General features: G+C 36.2%; 1 protein-coding gene across 1 annotated transcript in view; it reads left to right on the forward strand.

Moving 5' to 3' along the window:
* The window catches only part of RAB18 (RAB18, member RAS oncogene family), a 33,051-nt gene that overhangs the window by 2,595 nt on the left and 18,226 nt on the right, over window positions 1-12,230 (forward strand). Inside the window, exon 2 of the mRNA XM_054592256.1 lies at window positions 2,001-2,056. Coding sequence (XP_054448231.1) covers window positions 2,001-2,056 — 56 coding nt within the window. The remainder of the gene's footprint in view (window positions 1-2,000; window positions 2,057-12,230) is intronic.

Consider the following 12,230-nt stretch of genomic DNA (forward strand, 5'->3'; position numbering starts at 1 on the left):
GGCTCTACTGTTAGAGGAGTTTCATCTTGAACTCTGCATGGAGAGTATTTTGCTCCTTTAACTTTGAAAATATGAAAGTTTAAACATATGTTCACTAGAGCAGTGGTTCTTAGTTATTTCAGGTAGTGGGTTCCTTACAAAATATAATAGAGAAATGGACTCTGCCTAGAAGAATGCCTGCATGCATAGAATTTTGGCTGCATTTTGAGCTACCAGTATATTCCTGGCTAAGATTGGCTAACTTACACCCAGAGTCTGTATTAAAATTTGTTGCTTTGCACCACACCAGTTCCCCTGCCTTTCCTGACAAAGTATCACTGATGACAAGAGTTGTAAGCATTAGCAATTATCTAAGAAAAACCCCTGACTGGCACATTGTCTGTGTTCAATAAATAACGGCAAACACTGTTGTTATTATTTATATTACTTAAGTATTGTTGCTACTACTACTGGTGCTCTATAAGGTTATGTTAACCCATATTTTTGTAATGATATTTTCTGTTGACCAAGCATGGATGCATACTTTTTCTATTAAATTACGGATGACTGAAATTTTTAGTGAAATTTTCACTTTTATTAATTTAAAGTTTAATGTTGCAAAGAGAAACAATTTTTGTAAGAGTCTTTTAAGATTCTTAATTACTTCTCTCGCCTAGGTCATGTTCAAAGGAAGTGAAAATAGTTAATAGTCAAGCAGGTTCAGTGTTAAGTAGAAAAATCTACAATTTGACTCTCTATTTTACTTCACTTTTGTGGTACTGGTTTTATGGTAGGCACAAGAAAGCAAAAGCAGGACAGTTAATCCTTCAAATACAATCAATGATACTGGGTTTGGAAATTCTCAGGAAGCCACTATATTTTGCAGTAGACTTTGGCGGGGGGGGGGGGGATCTCTAACAGCAATAGTTATAACTTATAGAAATATTTATCCACAACTCAGACATCTGATATCGATTGTCTTGATTTTATTAATGCAAACAGGTCAATAGAACAGTCTTGTCCTACTTTAGGAGATAATGTGAGGGAAGATTAACTTTGTAAACCTAGGGCTTTGACCAAGGCTTAGATTTTATTTTTGAAGAGCTTCTAGTAAGTCGAGCTTCTAGTAAGTCACACTTCTGCCTCATTAAATAAAATAGTCCTAGGAGATACAAAATCTTAGAGTATTCTTCTACTCTTGTATCTTTTTGTTTTCATGTCACCCCTTCTTTTTAGTTTCTTTACCATCTTTTAGGTTTAATCCTTTGTTAATCTCTCACCACAACCACAACCATGGCAGTTGTCTTCTATTGATTTTCCTACCTTTTTTTTTTTTTTTGCTGGCATAACTTTCCAAAATGTAGAGCAGTTCTTGCCATTCCTTTCTTTAAAACCCTTCAGTAGGTCCCTGTGGCTTACATGATTTCGTACACCCTGCATATCATTTGCCCGAGTATATGTACTCTGCACATCATGTGATCTGTCTGCGCTCACTTTTTATTAGTATATCCTTTTATCCCACATAGGTAGTAGTCATACCATGTATTACAAAGTACTAGACATTTATGCTTTTCTGTTTTTAGTTGAAATCAGAGTGAATTACACATCAGATTTTTTAAAGAAAATTAACTTGCTGCATTCCAAGAGACTTATTCCCCACCCCCCCACCCCCTTGGTCCATTAAGTCAAAGCATTACTCGATGCTGTATCATTTTCTCAGGAAGACATACCAGCACAGTTAAAACAAATAAACAGACCTTTTCACAATTGGGGAATTGTGTAGGGGAGCATGGGGAATATGTTTTCTAGTAAAAACTACTTTGTTCTTCTATAATTGCCTTCCAGTAATTTAATTTGTTCTTATATATCTGCACTGAGGCAATATTTTGGAATTATTATTCTTAGATGCTATTCTTAGATGCATCTAATTGGTGAGAAAATATTACAGATCATAAGCACATTTATCAAATGATTAGGGGAAAAGTCAAATTTCTAATCTGCCTTTTTAACATCTCTTTTAGCCTGCTCTTGAGGTTCACAGATGACACTTTTGATCCAGAACTTGCAGCGACAATAGGTAAGCCTGTGTTTAAAAATTCAGTAGACATGCTAAATGTTTTTGTGCCTTCAGGCTGTTTTATCTACTGACCCTCCCATTTGTCTTTCAAAGCTTAACTTTGGTGTCATTAAATTTCTGAAGGCTTGGTAGATCTCACAAAGCAAAAATAACTTCGTAATCTATTGTATCATAATCTATTGTTACACTGTATATTATGATTACCTGCAAACACAGTTTCTTTTATTCAGCAGCATCCAATTATCTGAGTATTTATTGTATGCCAATAAACATAGTGATGAGCTGTGGTTATAATGATGAATAATACAGACTTGGTCTCTATCATCATGGACCTAACAGTGCTGCCTTACAGTAGCATATGTTAATTTCGTATTTTTAGCATTTGCTACAGTATCTGGTATGAATTCTGAACTCAATATACTTAAGTTAATATGTTATTAAAGATTGTGAGGAGGAGTGATACCTAAATTCCTTTTTAAAATGAAATTTAGATCGCCTGAGAGAGGTTTGCCACACCAGCTTCTTAGAATGTATGAGAAGATAGAGCTAAATATTTTGGTATCATATGTTTAGGGAGTAGATGACAATATGAAGGTATCAAGAGATAGCTTGTCATAGTTAAAAGAGCTGAGTCAGAGCGAGATAGTAGTCTGGCTTGAGCTAGTTGTAATCTTAAGCAAGGCATTTAACTCCATTGCCCTCATCTGTAAATTGAGAAGTTTTGCTGATAGAGAGTACATTTCTTCCAGCTCTGAAATATAATGATCTGATGAGTAGAATATAGTAAAGATGATCCTAGCATTGTTGTTAGGGAGAATGGCTTCTCTTAACTGGCTTCATTTGTTTTCATTTACTGTGGGTCTGTTTATTTTTATTTTTGAATAATTTTATACCAAGAGAAAAGTTGTGAAAATATTACAAAGAATTCCTCTACATCTTACTCAAATTTCCCAAATGTTAATATTAATCATATGTGGTTTATCATTCTCTTTCTGCACAAAGTGGTCTTGTGATTTCCCAGTTGTTTGAGAGGAAATTGCAGATCTAATGCCTTTAAAATCTAAATACTTTATTGTATATTTCCTAAATGAATATGGATAAAATTCCACTGTATATAGTTAGATTTTATCAATTTTCTTCCTAATGTCTTATATAGTAAGAGAATTGTTTCTGGCCCAGGATTCAGTGCAGGATCACACATTGAATTTAGTTGTCATTTCTCTTTAATTTTTTTTAATCCAGTTTTTCAATCTTTCTTTATATTTCATGGCCTTAACATTTTTTAAAATAATGTTTTATTTTTCAATTACAGTTGGCATACACTATTACATTAGTTTCAGGTGTGTAGCCTAGTGATAAGACATTTATATGGATTATGAAGTGATTACTCCATTAAATCTAGTACTCATCGGACATCGTATGTAGTTATGACAATATTTTTGGCTATATTCCCTATGCTGTACTTTACATCCCTGTTACTATTCTGTAACTACAAATTTGCACTTCTTAATCCCTTCACTTTTTCTACCCATCCCTCCTACCCTTCTCCCCTCTGGCAACCTTCAAAATGTTCTCTGTATCTATGAGCTTGTTTCCGTTTGCTTGTTCATTTATTTTGTTTTTTAGATTTCACATGTAAGTGATATCATATGACATTTGTCTTTCTCTCGACTTATTTCACTCAGAACAATACTCTATAGGTTCATCCATGTTGTTGCAGATGGCAAGATTTCTTTCTTTTATTTTTTAATGGCTAAGTCATATTGCATTGTGTGTGTGTGTGTGTGTGTGTATGCATATGCATCAATTCTTCTTTATCTATTGATGGACACTTAGGTTGCTTCCATATGTTTGCTATTATAAATAATGCTGCAATGAACACATGTCTGTATATGTCTGTATATCTTTTCAATTTAGCGCTTTGAGTTTCTTTGGATAAATACCCAGAAGTGGAATTGGTGGGTCCTTCTTTGTCTCTTGTTATAGCCTTTGTTTTAAAGTCTATTTTTGTCTGTTACAGGTATTGCTATCCAAGTTACCTTGTTTTGTTTTGTAATGAAATATCTTTTCCATCCCCTTTCGATATTTGTGTATTTTTATCTGAAGTGTGTCTCTTGTAGATAGCATATGTTTGGGTCTTGTTTTGTTATCTCTTCAGCCACTGTATATCATTTGATCGGAACATTTAATCTATTTGCATTTATAGTAATTGTTGATAAGTATGTACTGCCATTTTATTATTCATAAGATATCTTGTTTTTTTGTTCTTAAAGAAGATCCTTTAACATTTCTTGTTATACTGGTTTGGTAATGATGAACTCATTTAGCTTTTTCTTGTTTGGGAAGCTCTTTATCTGTCCTTTGATTCTAAGTGATAGATAGCCTTACTGGATAGAGTAGTCTTGGTTGCATGTTCTTATTTTTTATCACTTTGAATACTTGTTGCCATTCCCTTCTGGCCTGTAGTGTTTCTGTTGAGATATCAGCTGGAAGTCTTATGGGAACTCCCTTGTAGGTAACCAGCTTCTTTTCTCTTGCTGCTTTTAAGATTCTCTCTTTGTCCTTAACCTTGGGCATTTTAATTATGATGTGCCTTGGGGTGGGCCTCGTTGGGTTTATTTTGATTGGGACTTTCTGTGCTTCCTGGGCTTGTATGTCTCTTTCCTTCACCAGGGTAGGGAAGTCTTCCATGGTTATTCTTTCGCATAGGTTTTCAATTCCTCGCTTTTTCTCTTCCCCTGGCACCTGCATGACGCGAATGTTGGTACGTTTGAAGTTGTCCCAGGAGGCTCCTTAAATTATTCTCATTGTTTTTGCTTTATTTTTTTCTCTTAGCTGTTCCGATTGGGTGTTTTCTGCTTTCCTATATTATAAATTACTGATTTGTGTCTCTGCTTCATCTACTCTACTCTCAATTCCCTGTAATGTGTTCTGCATTTCAGTTAATGTGTTCTTCATTTCTGACTGGTTCTTTTCTGTGTTTTCTATCTCTGTGTTTCCTGTAACTTTGTTGAAGTTCTAACAAGTTCATTTACTCTTCCCCTGAGTTTGTTGAGCATCCTTATAACCAGTGTTTTGAACTCTCCATCTGAGAGATTGTGTAGTTTTTTGGTTTTTTTTTTTTAGTTTTGTTCTGTTCCTTCATTTGGGGCATGTTTCTTTGTCTCCTCTTTTTGGCAGCCTCCCCGTATTTGTTTCTGTGTATTATGGAGAGCTGCTACGTCTCCCAGTCTTGGTAGAGTGGCTTATACATAGTAGGTATCCTGTGAGGCCCAGTGGTGTGGCCTCCCCTGTCACCCAAGTTGGGTGCTCTAGGTGCAGCCTGTCTCACCCCGCTAACCCTTTGTGTGTAGGCTGTATACACACTGGTGTCATAGTTGAGCCTTGACTGCTGTTGGGCACCTCATTAGGAGGAATTGACCACCCCCAGCCAATTGGGTATGAGGACCAGCCATAACCACATCAGATTGGCTGGTGTGCAGGGGCCAACTCCACAGACAGAACTTGCTTCAGCAAAGCTCTTGTGCCTGATAGTCAGCCCCTTGAGTGTATCACTGGGGGAGGTGGTTGGGTGGTGCTCTGAGTTGTCTGAAGCTGTCTACAAGGTACACTGGCTCTGGGGCCTCCCGGGAATTGGAGGCCAAGATTAGCCACCACCAGTGCTCTTGCGCTAGGCCACCTGGCCTGAGCTACATAGTGATCTACAGATGGCTGCTACTTTTGCAGGCGTTGGAGTTCTCAAGAAAGTTTATACTTGTTTGATGGTTTGACATGAGCTTGTTAAAATATTTGGAAATTTGAAATAATTCAAAGGAAAATCTAACCCATTTCATATATTTCATTCAGTTAAACACTTTAATTGGAATAAAACAATAAAAATGACACTAGCATTTCTTTATTTAGAATAATGACAAATGGCAAATTTTTCATTGTATTTAAGGAGTTTATTTTTTTCTATTTTACTTGGGTTTTATTAGGAAATTTGCCTTTTCAATATTGATTGTTAATAGACTCTTATACTGAAATATCCTTGCTTTCCTAGATAACTCACATTGTTTGACATATTTCTGTATTCTGTTGACTAATACTTAATTTAGAATTTTACATCTAGCCCTGGCTGGTGTGGCTCAGTGGACTGAGCACTGCCTGAGAACTGAAGGTTTGCTGGGTTCGAATCCTGGTCAGACCACGTGCCTGGGTTGAGGGCCAGGTCCCCAGATGGAGGCATGCTAAAGGCAACTGATCAATGTTTCTCTTGCCTATTGATGTTTCTGTCCCTCTCTTTTTCCCTCCCTTCTTCTGTCTAAAAGTAGAAATAAATACAATCTTTAAAAAGAATTTTTCCATCTATTTTTATACATACTACATTCTGTACCTTTTTTTTTTCTTTGTATTTTTAAAAATCAGGATTTGGTATTAAAGTTGTACCAGTTTATAAAATGAAGGAGCTTTTTATCTTCTTAAATTGTTTTTACTAGCTTAAATGCTATTGGAACTATCTATTCTTTAAATATTTCGATCTGATCCTGGTCATTTCCATACCATTCCAACTTCTTCAAGTTTTCTATTTCTTAAGATAGTTTTGGGAGTTTATCTGGAAAGCCTTTATCCCTCAAGTTAGTTGCACATAGTATTCTTTCAAACTCTTCATTATCTGTGTTTTAAGTTCCTCTCTCATTTCTAAACTTGTATGTTTTGATATATTTTAATTGTCTTTTTCTAAGGACATCTATTTTATTGTTTGAGGAATTGCTTTATTTTTTCCTTTTGACTTTTCTTTTGGGTTTTGTTGTTAGTTTCTTAAGAGTATTAACTTTCCTTATTTTTAATCTTATTTTTTAATAAAGGTGTACTCTAGGAGCAAGTTATACTGTGTCTTATAGGTTGTGGTATTGTGTTTCTTTCTTATTGTTCCTTAAGTAGTTTGAATTTTGAGTTTGAACATTTGAAATCTTTGATTTAGGAATGTGCTTCTAAATTTCCAGGCCCCTTTTTGTTTGTTTTATTTCTTATTTATAAGTGATCCCCATTTGGAGTAAGACCACCCACCCCTCTGCCAGCTTCATGTCCTTCAGCAGGAGTCCAGTTGGAACCTTGCAATTCAGCTTTACAAGACTGATGGAAGAGCACTTAACTTAGGAAAGGGTGTGAAAACGAAGGAGAGAGCTAGGCAAATGCAAACCATCCAAAAGCAGAGGCAGTAATATAAATTAGGGTAGAATTTAAAGTTAAGGCACTGGACAGAATAAAATAGCATATTATGTAATCATCAAAGGTCCAGTTATTAACAAAGCAGCTTTAACAGTCATAAACAAGTAGGACCAAACAGAAAAGATAGGTAGGTAGGTAGATAGATAGATATAGATAGATAGATAGATACAGTGCAAAATCAGTCCATACATAAGAGAAGAAGTAAAATTTAGTTTTGGGGGCCATATAGTTATTTGAATTTTAACATATGAATTATAGTAATTGTTTATGGTCATATTTTTACCTCCTCAGTTGGGATGCCATGAAGTTGTATCATTTCCTCTCCCCTCCCCCAAATACTTAGTGCTGTCTCTTATTTATTTATTTATTTATTTATTTATTTATTTATTAGAGAGAGGAAGGGAGGGAGAAAGAGAGGGACAGAAACATCAATTGGATACCTCTTGCATGCACCCTGACCTGGGACTGAACTGGCAACCTAGGCATGTACCCTGACTTGGAGTCAAACTGGGGACCTTTTGCTTTGCTGGTTGACATCCAACCAACTGAACCACATGGGTCAGGGCAGCTCTTTTTTAATTACTGAGTTGTAGTTCATTGTACGAATGTTTCAGAGCTGGTTTATCTGTTCTCCCATTGTAAGACATTTGGGTTGTTTCCAGTTTTGGGTGATTGTGGATAGACTGGCTATAAACTTTCAGGTACAGGATTTTATATAAATACTAATTTTTATTTCTCTAGAGTAAATACTCAGTAATGGGATTGCTGGATTATGTGGTAAATGCATGCTTCACTTTGGAAAACAGTTTGGCCATTTTTAAATAAAGTATTTTTACATTATTCCCACTAACATTATATGAAAGTTCCTCTTCTTTCACATCTTTACTCACTATTCAGGGGTGGGCAAAAGCAGGTGTACAGTTGTTCATATGGGAAGTAATACACTAGTAGATAATAATGCAAGAGTAAAGTAGGTGTTTTGCTTACAACTGTAAACCTGTTTTTACCCAACTCTGTACTTAGTGTAATGAGTCTTTAAAATTTTGACCATCTAGTAGATGTCAAAATTTGGATCTTGTGGTTTAATTTGCATTCTGTAATGACTAATAAGATTGAACATCTTTTAAATTACTTATGTACCACACACTCACGTGTGTTGTGTCTGTAAAGTGTTCATTCAAATCTTTTCATTTCTTAATTGGATTTTTTTCTTTTCTCGTTGAATTTTGAGAGTTCTTTACATATTCTGCATATTAGGTCTTTATTAGATCCTTGCAAATATTTTCCTCCAAGTCTGTGGCTCCTCTTGTCATTTTCTTAACAGTAAAAGTTTTTTATTTTGATGAAATCTGATTTACCAGTTTTTTTCTTTTATGGGTGATATCAGTGTTATATCTTTTGCCCAACAGAGGTTGCAGTGATTTTCCTTTATGTTTCCTTCTAGAAGTTTTACACTTTAATGTGTTACAGTAGGTCTATGGATGATTTTGAATCAATTTAAGGTCTGCTTGGAAGAATTGACCTCTTAACAATATTGAGTGTCACGATTACTGAACAAGTTATATCTCCATTTGTTTATGTCCTTTAAAATTTTTCTTAAAGTGTTTTGTTTCAGGTCTTTTGCATCTTTTGTTAAATTCAGTACTAAGTATTTCATAGAGTTTTATGTAAAATGGTATTGAATATTTAAATAATTTTTCAACTTCCCTTTGTGCATGGCTAACATATAGGAACATATAACTTGATTTTTAAAAAAGTTTATTTTTTATCCTCCAGCCTTGCTAAACTTGCTTATTGGTGCTAGGAGTATTCTGTTTTTTTACTCTGTAGATTCCATTGGATTTCTGCATTCTTCCTTTCCAGTCTTGTTGGCTTTTATTTCTTGTCTTATTGCCCTCACTAAAAATCCTCAGCACAATATTGAATAGAAGTGATAAGAGCTGAAAACCTTTTCGTTGTTGTTGTTCCTGATATTAAGAGGAAAATATTTAATTTTTACCATTAGGTATAATGTTAACTGTGGCATTAGGTACATTCACATTGTTTTGCAGCCATCACCACTATAAATTTCCCAAACTTTTTCATTATCTCAAACAGAAACTCTACCAGTTAAACAGTAACTCTTATTTCACTCTGCCCTCAACTTTTGGTAACCTTTATGCTATTTTCCATCTTCACGAATTTGCCTAATTTAGGTACTTCATTCATATAAACAGAATCATACAATATTTGTCCTTTTGTGACTGGCTTCTTTCATTTAGCATAGTGTCCTCAAGATTCATCCATGCTGTTGCATGTGTCAGAATTTCATTCCATTTTATGGTTGGATAATGTTCCAGCCTATCATGTATTACATTTTGTTTATTTCTTTTGGGTTCCTGGACCCAATTCCAATTTGTATGGAAGGAGTGTTTTCCATGCCATCAGTTCTTGAGATGCCAGCTTGGTCAGTTTTGACATTATCTAACCACAGATAGTGTCAGGTCTTATAGGCTAAGGGTTCAGTCCTTTGGGACTGTCCACTTCCTTCTGTCTCTACTTCAAATGCCCTCTCCCCCACCATCATTACTTCCAATGCCAGTCGAAATCCTAGGTTGTCATCTGTGCTTCTGTCTGACCAGCTGTACATATAGGTTCCCACAACCCCCTCCTTGGACTTTGGATGTCAGTCACAAGTTCAAGTTGTTAACTGTACTTATAACTGATGGGCTGTAAATCAGTTTCCCCTCAAGTCTCTCCTCAGTTTCAATTAATTCTCTAGAGCAGCTCACAGAACTCAGAGAAACATTTCATTTACTAGATCACTGATGTATTATAAAAGGAACAGGCAGACGGAAGAAATGCATAGGGCTAGATATGTGGGAAGGGTTGTAGAGCTTCTATGCATCCCTCTTCCCAAGTCTCTATGAGTTATTCAACCTGGGAGCTCTTTGAACCCCCTCCTTTTGGGTTTTTATGGGGGCTTCATTATATAGGCAGGATTGATTAAATCATTGGCCATTGGTTATTGATTCAGCCTCCAGGCCCTCTCTCCTCTCCAGAGGTCAGAGATGGGACTGAAAGTTCCAATCCACTACTCGCAAGGTTGGGTCCTTGGCAACCAGTCTTCATCCTTATGTGGAGTCCAAAAGCCACTTCATAAACATTTCTGTAAAAAAGCTGTTGGAATATTTATACAGATTGTGTTGAATCTGTAGATTGCTCTGGGTAGTGTTGTCTTCTTAACAATATTAAGTCTTTCAGGTCATGAACACAGCATTTTTTCCACTTATTTGTGTCTTAATTTCTTTCAGCAGTGTTCACAGGTGTCAGTGTATGTCTTAAACCACCTCGGTTAAATTTATTCTTAAATATTTTATTCTTTTTGATGTTAAAGTTTTTAAAAATATTCATTTTGGATTGTTCATTGCTAGTATATAGAAATGCATGATTTTTGTGTTGATTTTATATTCTACAACTTTGCTGAATTTATTAGTTCTTGCAGTTTTTTTGTGTATGTGTGAAATAGAGTCATTAGGATTTTCTACATATTAAGAGTATGTTGTCTAAACAGATATGATTTTACTTCTTCCTTTCCAATTTGGATGCCTTTTCTTTCCTGATTGTTCTGGCTAGAACCTCTAGTACTCTGTAGTGAGAGTAGGCATCCTTGGCCTGTTTTTGATCTGACAGAAAATGCTTCCACGGCGGTGAACACTTGGAGGCGCTGGGAGGATGGCGAGCTTGGAGAAGGGCACGGAGGCCCTGTGCCCCTTCCCACATTCCTTACCCTGTGTCTCTTCCATCTAACTGCTCCTGGGTTGTATCCTTTTATTATACCCCTCTAATTTATAGTCAGTCGGTCAGAAGCACAGTTCACAACCTGGATTTGCGATTGGCATCTGCAATGGCAGGTGTAGCAGTCTTGTGGAACTGAACCTTTACTCTGGGATCTGACTTTAATTCCAGGTGTGTAGTATCAGAGCTGGAGTGAATTGTAGGACGCCCACCTGGTGTCCCTGGAGAGATGGTGAATTGCTTCTTGTGGGGGAAAGCCCCTACATATCTGGTCACAGAAAATGTTCAGTTTTGTAGCAGAGGAGAAACACAGGTGTGTTTCTAGACCTTCTGCTTCTATTATGGGCTCCTTGTCACCCACATGAGGAGGTTGAAAAGATAGTTTAATCAAATCTAGTAGTAAGAATTTGACAAACTCAAATTGATCAGAGATTCCCACATTCTGCTGCCAATGGAGTCAAATTAACAGGCACTTGAGAACAGAACCAGGCTTGGTGAAGAAACAGTTTGAGGGCTGAAGAGCTCAATGGCTGCCCATGAGAATCACCAGAAGAGACAAGGGAAGATGAATTGGGGACTTGCGGAGTCTCAGTCCAGATGAGGTGCCCTGTCAGGCTAACCATGTCTGTTGACTTTGATACTTTGATGGTAGGGTATTCCCTGTAACTTTCAGATCTAATATGTTAGAAGGATAACTTCTGTGTTACAGAACAGTTACTGACATGCAAACTCCACATGAGAGAGACATTCATTAGGCTGTCCAGAAACACACAGAAACAGTAAACTATGCCAGAGAAAAGAGATCGGGGGAAGTAAGGAAGGAAAACAACATTCTGGGAACAATGAGTTTCTTTTCTTGGGTAAATTACTTAGCCAGTAACTAGGAAAAAGGCCAGCCTGCCCCTGATCATGCTGTCTGGGGTTATTAAGGAAAAGAAGAGTTCTCCACTCTCTGAAAAACCTTGAGAATTTAACTGTAGAATCTTTATGACAGGCTATCTCTTTGTAGACCTACCAATGGCCTTGACTTAGTACCTGCACCACATCAGAACTGTTACCCTCATCTGGAGTTTCTTAGGTTTTCTTTTGTTTTTTAAAATAATATGAATAAAATGTAAGTAATTTCATATATTTTATGTAGATAGTGTGCCATAGTTGTTTTTTTTTTTAAGTCTAGATGTAGTGA

This window comes from Pteronotus mesoamericanus, unplaced genomic scaffold, assembly GCF_021234165.1.
Source record: "Pteronotus mesoamericanus isolate MK-2021 breed Mesoamerican mustached bat unplaced genomic scaffold, CSHL_Meso_final contig_130, whole genome shotgun sequence".
NCBI lineage: Eukaryota > Metazoa > Chordata > Mammalia > Chiroptera > Mormoopidae > Pteronotus > Pteronotus mesoamericanus.